The sequence below is a fragment of the Haematobia irritans genome, chromosome 2 (assembly GCF_050003625.1).
Source record: "Haematobia irritans isolate KBUSLIRL chromosome 2, ASM5000362v1, whole genome shotgun sequence".
NCBI lineage: Eukaryota > Metazoa > Arthropoda > Insecta > Diptera > Muscidae > Haematobia > Haematobia irritans.
In genome coordinates, this window is record NC_134398.1 from 62,183,711 (window position 1) to 62,195,103 (window position 11,393).

The window sequence follows — 11,393 nt, forward strand, 5'->3', positions numbered from 1 at the left end:
AAATTTGATCTTCCAAGAAGTCAAATCTGGGTATCGATTTATATGGGGCCTATATATAATTATAGACCGATATGGACCAATTTTTGCATGGTTGTTAGCGATTATATACTAATGTAACGTATAAAATATTAACCGAATCGGACGATTTTTACTCCTCCAAGAGTGCGCGGAGGTCAAATCTAGTAATCAGTTTATATGGAGGCTATATATAATTATGAACCGATATGGACCAATTTTTGCATGGTTGTTAGAGAATATATACTAACATCTCGTATCAAATTTCAACCGAAACGGATGAAATTTGCTCCTCCATGGAGCTTCGAAAACCAAATCTGGGGATCGGTTATTATGGGGGCTATACATGGTTGTTAGAGACATACTAATATAACGTACGAAAGTGTAACAAGATCTGATAAAATTTGCTCCTCGTAGAGCGTCCGCAAGCCAAATCTGGGGGTCGGTTTATATGGGGGCAATACGTAAACGTGATCCAATATAGCCCATTTGCAATACCATCTGACCTACATCAATGGTTGAGGAAATCATCGCCAACGTTGAGCTATGTTTGCCTAAATCGGAAGAATTTGCAGCGCTTTATCTAAATCTGTTCCTTTAGACAGAATGTTACATCTTTTCTCTGTGTAAAACAAAATCAATTAAAAACAAGTAAGGAAAGTCTAAAGTCGGGCGGGGCCGACTATATTATACCCTGCACCACTTTGTAGATCTAAATTTTCGATACCATATCACATCCGTCAAATGTGTTGAGGGCTATATATAAAGGTTTGTCCCAAATACATAAAATTAAATATCACTCGATTTGGACAGAATTTGATAGACTTCTACAAAATCTATAGACTCAAAATTTAAGTCGGCTAATGCACTAGGGTGGAACACAATGTTAGTAAAAAAATATGGGAAACATTTAAATCTGGAGCAATTTTAAGGAAACTTCGCAAAAGTTTATTTATGATTTATCGCTCGATATATATGCATTAGAAGTTTAGGAAAATTAGAGTCATTTTTACAACTTTTCGACTAAGCAGTGGCGATTTTACAAGGAAAATGTTGGTATTTTTACCATTTTTGTCGAAATCAGAAAAACATATATATTGGAGCTATATCTAAATCTGAACCGATTTCAACCAAATTTGGCACACATAGCTACAATGCTAATTCTACTCCCTGTGTAAAATTTCAACTAAATCGGAGTTAAAAATTGGCCTCTACGGTCATATGAGTATAAATCGGGCGAAAGCTATATAAGGGAGATATATCTTAATCTGAACCGATTTCAACCAAATTTGGCACGCATAGCTACAATGCTAATTCTACTCCCTGTGCAAAATTTCAACTAAATCAGAGCAAAAAATTGGCCTCTGTGGTCATATGAGTGTAAATCGGGCGAAAGCTATATATGGGAGCTATATCTAAATCTGAACCGATTTCAACCAAATTTGGCACGCATAGCTACAATGCTAATTACACTCCCTGTGCAAAATTTCAACTAAATCGGAGCAAAAAATTGGCCTCTGTGGTCATTTGAGTGTAAATCGGGCGAAAGCTATATATGGGAGCTATATGTAAATCTGAACCGATTTCAACCAAATTTGACACGCATAGCTACAATGCTAATTCTACTCCCTGTGCAAAATTTCAACTAAATCGGAGCAAAAAATTGGCCTCTGTGGCAAATGAGTGTAAATCGGACGAAAGCTATATATGGGAGCTATATCTAAATCTGAACCGATTTGGCTGATATTTTGCAAGTTTCGAAACTCATAAAATATTCGTATGTACGGAATTTGAGGAAGATCGGTTGATATACACCCCAATTATGACCAGATCGGTGTAAAATAAAAAAAAAAATATATATATGGCAGCTATATCTAAATCTGAACCGATTTTTTCCAAAATCAATAGGGATCGTCTTTGAGCCGAAACAGGACCCTATACCAAATTTTAGGACAATCGGACTAAAACTGCGAGCTGTACTTTGCACACAAAAATACATCAACAGACAGACAGACAGACGGACAGACAGACAGACGGACATCGCTAAATCGACTCAGAATTTAATTCTAAGACGATCGGTATACTAAACGATGGGTCTCAGACTTTTCCTTCTTGGCGTTACATACAAATGCACAAACTTATTATACCCTGTACCACAGTAGTGGTGAAGGGTATAAAAATTCCATTAAAATGGGTGTAAAATATGAAATTTTCAATTACATTTCTTCAAATCAGGCGTATATATGGTAGATATATCCAAATTTTAACCCATTTGAACTAAATTTTGCACATACTGCTAAAATGTTAATTCTACTCAGTGCAAAATTTTAAGTAAATCGAAATTAAACTTGGGCATACGGTGAATCTTAATCAGGAGAAAGTTATATATGCTAGCTATATCTAAATCAGATTAATTTGAAGGAAATAAAGGCAACAATTTGGCCTCTGGGGCCAATTAAATCCATATCGGCCTAAAGATATATGTGAGCTATATTTAAATCTGAACTGATTTTAACCAAAGTTGGCATGGAAAGCTATAATATTAATTAATCTACTCTCTCTCTCTCTCTGCAAAGCCTCACCTAAATCGGAGTAAAACTATGCCCCTATGGTCATATGAGTGTAAATCGGGCGAAAGATATACATGGAAGCTATATTTAACTCTGAAAGGATTTTAGCAAAATTTGGAATGCATAGCAACAAGGTTAATTCTACTTCTTGTGGAAAGTCTCACGTATATCGGGGTAAAGCTTTGGCATCTGTCATCATATGAGTGTAAATCGGGCAAAAGATATATATGGGAGCTATATCTAAATCCACCGTGGTGCAATGGTTAGCATGCCCGCCTTGCATACACAAGGTCGTGGGTTCGATTCCTGCTTCGACCGAACACCAAAAAAATGTTCAGTGGCGGATTATCCCACCTCAGTAACGCTGGTGACATTTCTGAGTGTTTCAAAGCTTTTCTAAGTGGTTTCACTGAAATGTGGAACGCTGTTCGCACTCGGCTAGAAAAAGGAGGTCCCTTGTCAATGAGCTTAACATGGAATGGGGCAGCACTCAGTGATAAGAGAGAAGTTCACCATTGTGGTATCACAATGGACAGAATAGTCTAAGAGAGCTTAATCCATCGGGCTGCCACCTAACCTAACCATATCTAAAGCTGAACCGATTTGGGTGATATCTGACAAGTTTTTCGACACTAACAAAATATTCAGATGTACGGCATTTGAAGAAGATTGATTGACAAACACGCCAAATATGATCATATTTTAGCTTTAAATATTTTCCATATAATTTTGCTAACATAGGTTTTTGTTCCAGATCGTTAACAACAATAAGTTGGCCAAATCTCTGCAAAAAAATGGGCGTGAAATATAGATTTCTGTCTGTTTCGGCAGTTAACAAGCCAATGAAAAGTTTATAATTTATTTATTCATTATTTGAAATAACTATTTTTTCTATCATTTGAATTTCATTTGAATTCTTTTTGTATTTTAGTTAAGCCATTTAACTATTACGTTAATGTTACGTTAAGTACTATTTCTTTGATTATTGCAAAATCATATGTTATGTAGAAAGTGTAGAGTTATCTGAAGTATCTTCCTACTCTTTTCTACTATGGTTCTGCCAATTAATGTCAGTGCTACAAAGTCTTTAGTACAGAAAAGATCACATAGATCTCAACGTTTTTTGTAAGTGCAAAAGGCACCAACGAAATAAATAAAGAGAGCGTGGATTTAAAAAGAACCGCTATATTGGTGTTCTTATTACGGCCATTAAATTTTGGAAGTCAACCAAAATTAGAATCGTATTATCGTGATATAGTAGGAAAATAAAGCGAAAACCCTCGTTTTTTACATGGCGACCGTGACAGGACGTATGCTGTGAAGTTTGGATTGTTTGAGTTTTGGCGTTTTAGAGTAATTGCTGGTGACCAAAGTGGTGTTTTGGATTGCTTTCGCTGTTGGTGCATTGAAATTGGTTTGTGGAAGAAGACTGCTATCGTTCTTGATATATTGGTAAAAGTATAGTGTATTTTAGAATCGTGAGTTTCTAAATATTTTGATTATAGTGTCACCAAATTGGTTTGTTAAAATTAACATAGTTGGAAAACATATATACATATACTTGATACAGTTATATATCTAAATTGAATTCCAAGCTCGACATATTTACATCGAACCTCTAACATACAAATGTACACTTGTTGTCAATCCACATCAAACATAACCAACTAACCCCCCACACACATCATTTGAAGCGGTGACTTAAACCACCAGTAATTTTGCACACCCCTCAACCAATCATTTAAAGCTGTAGTTTAAACCACCAGTATTTTTGCACATGATAAACCACACAACATTGTTGATTCATTTTAATCGAACATCATACTCACAATAGTCATCTTACATTTAGTTGCAACGTAGCTACGCACACACGTTCATACATATCATACATTATCTGTTTTTCAATTGAGATAGAATAACTATATTAATTTTTAGAGTGACGAACTTTCCCTCCAGTCGTTGGTTTATGTGGAGTTGAAGTTGACCACCCAAATATCCAGTTGGGATCTCTTTATTCTCCAGTGCCAAATTCTTAAGCTGAAATCTCTTGCTCTTGCATTCTATTTACTCTCTTAAATAAAATAATCACAAAGAGAATTTATTTATTATTTTGTTTTGATATTGGGAGAAGGTATAATTATGACTGAGGAATTATTGTCAACGTTGCACAAGCAGAGAGCTTCTGCGAAAGGAAATATTACACGAATTAAGAAATTTTTAGAAGATCGTAGGGAAACATTAAACACTATAGATCTGGAATGTAGGCTTGAAATTCTTAATTCATACATTAAACAACTAATGGCATATCAAACTGAAATCGAGAAAATTAGCCCCGATGACAGACGGGCAGAACTTGAGGAGATTTGCATTACCACTAAGACATTGTTGTTGACTCAGATGGGTAGTTGTCGTCCAAGTATGAGTCATGACACAACTTTTAGCGCTCCTCTGCCACCTGCTAACCGACTACCTCATTTGAAAATTCCAAAGTTTACCGGTAAATATTCCGAATACAGAAACTTTATAGCTTGTTTCAATAATTTAGTTCACGACGATCCGACACTAACGAAAATAGAGAAGTTCAATCACCTGATTGCTAGTTTGCAAGACGATGCTTTGCGCACAGTAAAAGCATTCCAAGTGAACGAAAATAATTATGAGAGTGCGTTAGCCAGGTTGGCAGAGCGCTATGACAACAAATGTTTGATATTCCAGGACCACATTGCATCGCAATTTAATCTGAAAAAGATAGTAAGGCCTAACGCCCCGGAATTGAGGCAGATTATAGACACTGTATCAGCTGTTTTGGATTCATTGTCTCATTTGGGCTCCGAGAAAGATATCATGAATGCTATTGTTATTCATCTAGTATTGTCAAAGGTCGATGCTGACACGAAGGCAAAATGGGATGAGAATCTAGACTACAGGAAATTACCACAGTGGAAAGACTGTGCGTCCATTCTAATTAGGCGATGCCAGTTTTTGGAAGTGAATGAAGAGAAGGCATTTAAAGGTGAAAATGGACAAAACCGGTTCGGTAGAGAAAAGTTAAATGGAAAAGGAAAGAAGCCTCAGTTTGCACTCGCGTGTACACAAGTACACACAAATGAATGTTATTTTTGTTCAGGCATGGATCATTTAATTGGATCTTGCCCAATGTTTCTAGCTTTCAAAGTTTCGCAAAGGTTTGATTACATTAAACGCAAGGGTTTATGTATTAATTGTTTAAAATATGGTCATTCTGTTAGGAAGTGTCGGGCAACGCGCTGCGCCATTTGTCGAAGACCACACAATGCTATATTGCACAATGAGGAGCTAATTCCTGAAATGTCATCGGCACATATTGGCTATGGCTCTGAAGCGCAAACTTCTGGCGCGGCTACCAATAATGGTACGGCAAAACGGTCACATGAACAAGTGCCATCGAATCGCACTGCTGTCCAAAGCTACGACCCACAGCAGAGGTTGCCGTACGGAAACAGTGCTACGACTATGTTAGCTTATGAGTCTAAGGGGGAGGTGATATTGGCTACTGCATTAGTTCAGATGAAGGATAAATGTGGTCAATACCATGTCGCACGATGCCTTCTCGATTCAGGTTCTCAGATAAATATAGTCACCGAGGATTTAGTTCACCGTTTGAAATTGGAAAGACATAGTAGTACCTTAAGTGTGCAGGGTGTAGGGGATGGTAACAAACGTGTTCGTCATAGTGTATCGACCTATATGAAGTCATGTGTTAATGAGTTCGAGATAGAAACAGACTTTTATGTAATGAAGACGATCACATGCCCTCAGCCTCGGAATCATATTAGTGTGGATAATTTAGGTATTCCATCGAACATAGAACTGGCAGATCCACAGTTCAATAAGCCTCAGAGGATAGATATTTTGGTGGGTGCTCAGATTTTCTTTGATCTTTTATGCATAGGGCAAATCAAATTAGGAACTGAGTTACCTATTCTACAGAAAACACTTCTTGGGTGGATAGTTTCTGGTCGGTATGGAATCGAACGCAAAGTGATGGCGTTGTCTTTTTGCGTATCTACGACAAATGAGGAGAATCTATTGCAAGAATTGAGTGAGAGGGTTCAAAGATTTTGGGAATTAGAGTGGGTTCCCAATTGTTCGACTATGACAAGTGAGCATTTAATGTGTGAGAAGCATTTTTTAAACACGGCAACCCGAAGTGATGATGGACGGTTTGAGGTACGCTTACCATTCAAAACCGATCCGAAAGTACTTGGTCATTCGTATGAGACGGCTAAACGCCGATTTTTAGCTTTAGAGCGAAGACTCTCCAAAAATGTTGAGATGAAACGAATGTATACCGATTTTATGAAAGAATACTTGTTGCTCGGTCATATGTCACAAACTAACACTGAGAATATTTCTCTACCCCACTATTTTATACCCCATCAATGCGTTATCAGAGCTCAAAGTACATCGACAAAATTACGTGTAGTGTTCGACGCATCATGTAAGACGTCATCCCAGAAATCACTGAATGACATTCTGATGGTTGGGCCAACTATTCAGAATGATTTATTTACAACCCTGTCAAAATTTCGTGTTAATAAGTATGCTTTAACGGCTGACATTACTAAGATGTATAGACAGGTGAACGTACATAAGGACGATCGCAAGTTTCAGTTAATATTATGGCGTGAAAACTGTGATATGCCAATTCAGACCTATGAATTAAACACAGTTACGTACGGTACTGGGCCAGCTCCGTTCCTTGCGATCAGATGCCTTAAGGAAATAAGCCACCTTTTCAATGAAGTATATCCCCTTGGTTCTAAGATTATTGCTACTGACTTCTATGTAGATGATTTGCTCTCAGGAGCTAATGATATTGATACATTGATGCAAATACGTAGTGAAGTCATTCAAATACTTAACGCTTGTGGGTTCTCTTTAGCAAAATGGCATTCAAATGTCAAGGGGTTTGGAAGTGATGAATCAGTAATGCAATTGGATGTACACGATGCAACCTTTACAAGAGCTCTTGGGGTAAATTGGAAGCCGCAGGATGACGTTATTTTTTTCCATTTGGACAATGATTTTTCCAATCTTCCTGCTACGAAAAGAAATATATTATCTGTGTCTTCTCGCCTTTTCGATCCTTTGGGATTACTTTCGCCCATAATAATTAAGGCGAAAATATTATTACAACAGCTTTGGACCAATAATCTTGATTGGGATGAATCTATACCCCAACATTTGGACACAGAATGGAGCTATTTCAAAACCGTACTAACCCAAATTAATCAAATTTGTATACCCAGATTCATAGGTACAACGCTTAACGCGTCTGTCCAAATACATGGTTTCGCTGATGCTTCAATGAAGGCATACGGTTGTTGTATTTATGTAGTGTCCAGGCAAGGTAATGACGTTACTACAAGATTATTTCTCGCAAAATCTAGAGTGGCACCATCAAAGAAAATTAAAACACTTCCCAGATTGGAGTTGTGTGCGGCTCATTTGCTAGCCAAATTATGGTCAGTTGCAAACGTGAACCTCTCACCTTTCAAAATAGATGACATTTTTTTTTCTGGAGCGACTCGGAGATAGTTTTACATTGGGTGAAGACCCACCCGTCAATGTTAAGCACTTTTGTTGGTAATAGAGTGGCTCAGATATCAGAATACTGCGAGGAGGCAAAGTGGAGGTATGTCCCATCTGCCCAAAACCCCGCGGATATAGTGTCTAGGGGTTGTGACGTAACCGAACTTCAAAATTCAGACTGGCTTTCTGGGCCAGATTTTTTAAGGCATAGTGTTGATAAGTGGCCAGTTAATCGGTTTGAGCTAAGTTCCAGTGACTTAAAATTGGAAATGAAAAAGTCTACGACTACTTTGGTAAGCTCTAGATTGAAATTTGAGAATTCGATTTTAAGAATAGTTGAAAGTACATCTTCACATAGAAAATTGTTGCGGATTATTGGGTATATTTTGAGATTCATTAGGTGCTGTCGATCGAAATGCAAAGTTGACAATATACATTTAAGCGTGGGTGAATTAAATACCGCATTTCTAAAAATTGTCCAGGTATTACAGTCTTTGGAGTTTAAAGATGAGATTAACAAATTGGATAAGTCTGGATTGAACAACCGCAGTAGTATTCAGAAGTTGAATCCATTCATACAGCGGTACAGTACAAATGGTTTATGTTTGTCACTATTAAGGGTAGGCGGTCGATTGAAAAATGCATTGCTGCCATATGAAGAGAAGTTTCCATTACTCCTTACAAGGGAATCGCATTTTGTTAAAGAGTTTTTCAGACATTTGCATATTTCAAATTGTCACGCGGGACCGAAGGTTTTGATTGGTCTCTCAAGGGAGAAAATTTGGGTAATAAATGCTCGCCACCTAGCCAGAAAGACTGTGCGTAATTGTGTCACTTGCTTTAGGTTCAAACCTATCCTTAACACTCAGATTATGGGGGATTTGCCAAATGACAGGCTTACGTCTTGTCGTCCATTCTGGGTGTGTGGTGTCGACTTGTGTGGTCCCATATTGACAACTTTAAGATTAAGAGGAAGGCCACCAGTTAAAACATACGTGGCAGTGTTCGTGTGTTTTGCGTCTAAAGCAGTGCATTTAGAAGCATTATCCGATTTGCAAACTGATACTTTCTTATGTACTCTAAACAGGTTTATTGGCAGGAGAGGAATTCCGAAGACGATATGGTGCGACAACGCGACAAATTTCGTCGGGACCGCGAGGTTGTGGAGCCACAAGGGTCAATTGGAAGTTCAGCAGAAAACAGCCGAGAAGGGGATAGAGTTCCGTTTCATTCCTCCACGCGCACCCCACTTCGGAGGGCTGTGGGAGGCGGCGGTGAAGTCCGCCAAATATTTGCTGTTGCGAACTATGGGCAACGCCGGAGTAACATACGAAGAACTAACTACTCTACTCGTCGACGTGGAAGCCGTTCTCAATTCGAGGCCAATAGTAGCAATTACCGAAGACCCAAACGACGAAGTGGCACTCACTCCAGGCCATTTGTTAATAGGCTGCGCACTGAAATCACTACCAATAACAGAAGAATACAACAACAAAACGAGTTCATTGAAGCGCTTTCGAATACTTTCCTCGCTCAAGGAGCACTTTTGGGATGCGTGGCGACGGGATTATATTCGAGAGCTCCAGACTCGAGTCAAGTGGACGAGCCCAACCGACAACGTCAAGATAGGAGACGTGGTCCTAATCCACGAGGACAATCTTCCACCACAGAAATGGCTAACTGGCAAAGTCGTAGACGTCGAACTCAGTTCAGACAACAAAGTGCGAGTCGCCGAAGTCAAAACAAAAGACGGCACATATAAACGAGCGATACATAAACTGGCTAAACTGCCTTTTGAGTGCTCCAAAGTTGAATTGCAGTCCTGCAACGGGGCCGGTGTTTCGGCAGTTAACAAGCCAATGAAAAGTTTATAATTTATTTATTCATTATTTGAAATAACTATTTTTTCTATCATTTGAATTTCATTTGAATTCTTTTTGTATTTTAGTTAAGCCATTTAACTATTACGTTAATGTTACGTTAAGTACTATTTCTTTGATTATTGCAAAATCATATGTTATGTAGAAAGTGTAGAGTTATCTGAAGTATCTTCCTACTCTTTTCTACTATGGTTCTGCCAATTAATGTCAGTGCTACAAAGTCTTTAGTACAGAAAAGATCACATAGATCTCAACGTTTTTTGTAAGTGCAAAAGGCACCAACGAAATAAATAAAGAGAGCGTGGATTTAAAAAGAACCGCTATATTGGTGTTCTTATTACGGCCATTAAATTTTGGAAGTCAATCAAAATTAGAATCGTATTATCGTGATATAGTAGGAAAATAAAGCGAAAACCCTCGTTTTTTACACTGTCTGTCCAAGATAATGATCCCAAGCATTCGTCCCACATTGTTAAAGAATATATGCTATACAACACCAAAAAAGTATCACCTCATCCTCCGCAGAGTCCGGATATGAATATATTACAACATCTGTGGATATATATGAAAACAAAGCTGAAGAACTTTAACATTTTTAGCAACGAAACTCTCAAAAACGTCCTTAGTGATATATGGAGCTCAATTCCCGTAGATTTGATGAAAACCCTAACCCATTCAATACCTTAGCGACTCCATGCGGTGGAAAACTCTGCGGGCTGCCATACAAAATATTAAAATTTTTTTGTAGCTTGGTTCTCAAGTTTTAATTTAATGCACCCTCAAAAAAATCGCTTCTCTATCAAATGTTTCATACATATTTTGCAGGAAGCACATATATTATTGGATACTGCCGAAACATTAATATGTTTGTTTTATGTGAACATATTATATGTTTGGAAGCATTTTGAGCCCAAAAATATTATATGATTGGAAGAATTTTCCCCAGGGATCCGGAGCGGAGCGGAGCAAGGCCTTTTTTAGCCGGAGCGGGAGCGGCATTTCTAAAATCCGGAGCGGAGCGGGAGCGGAGCGGTTTCCAAATGAAAAACCGCTCCGCTCCGAATAAAATATTACTTGAATGCAATGTGTAACTTTGAAATTACACAGTGTAGGTAATTTCAAATTTAGCTAGTACTTAGCTAGTGTGAGCAAACGTTTAAAATGTACGATATGTATTTTTGTACGTACGTACATTGGGGAAAACACAACGTGTTCTTTTAGTAATTGTTTTCAAAAACGGCAAATGTCAAAATATATCTCTAGTATGTGTTGTAAAAGTAACAACAGTACTTTCGATCAATTTCATCCCCTATTACTACAAAGATGTTTGTAATGAACGTCAAATAAATGCAAT

General features: G+C 37.9%; 1 protein-coding gene across 1 annotated transcript; it reads left to right on the plus strand.

The window, feature by feature from the left end:
• Nucleotides 1-4,724: 4,724 nt before the first annotated feature.
• On the plus strand, nucleotides 4,725-10,143 carry LOC142224594 (uncharacterized). The gene is made up of 5 exons (XM_075294377.1): nucleotides 4,725-8,092; nucleotides 8,152-8,452; nucleotides 8,651-8,779; nucleotides 9,247-9,882; nucleotides 10,108-10,143. Exons 1-5 carry the CDS (start codon nucleotides 4,725-4,727, stop codon nucleotides 10,141-10,143), a joined length of 4,470 nt encoding a protein of 1,489 aa, XP_075150492.1.
• The last annotated feature ends 1,250 nt before the right edge of the window (nucleotides 10,144-11,393 follow it).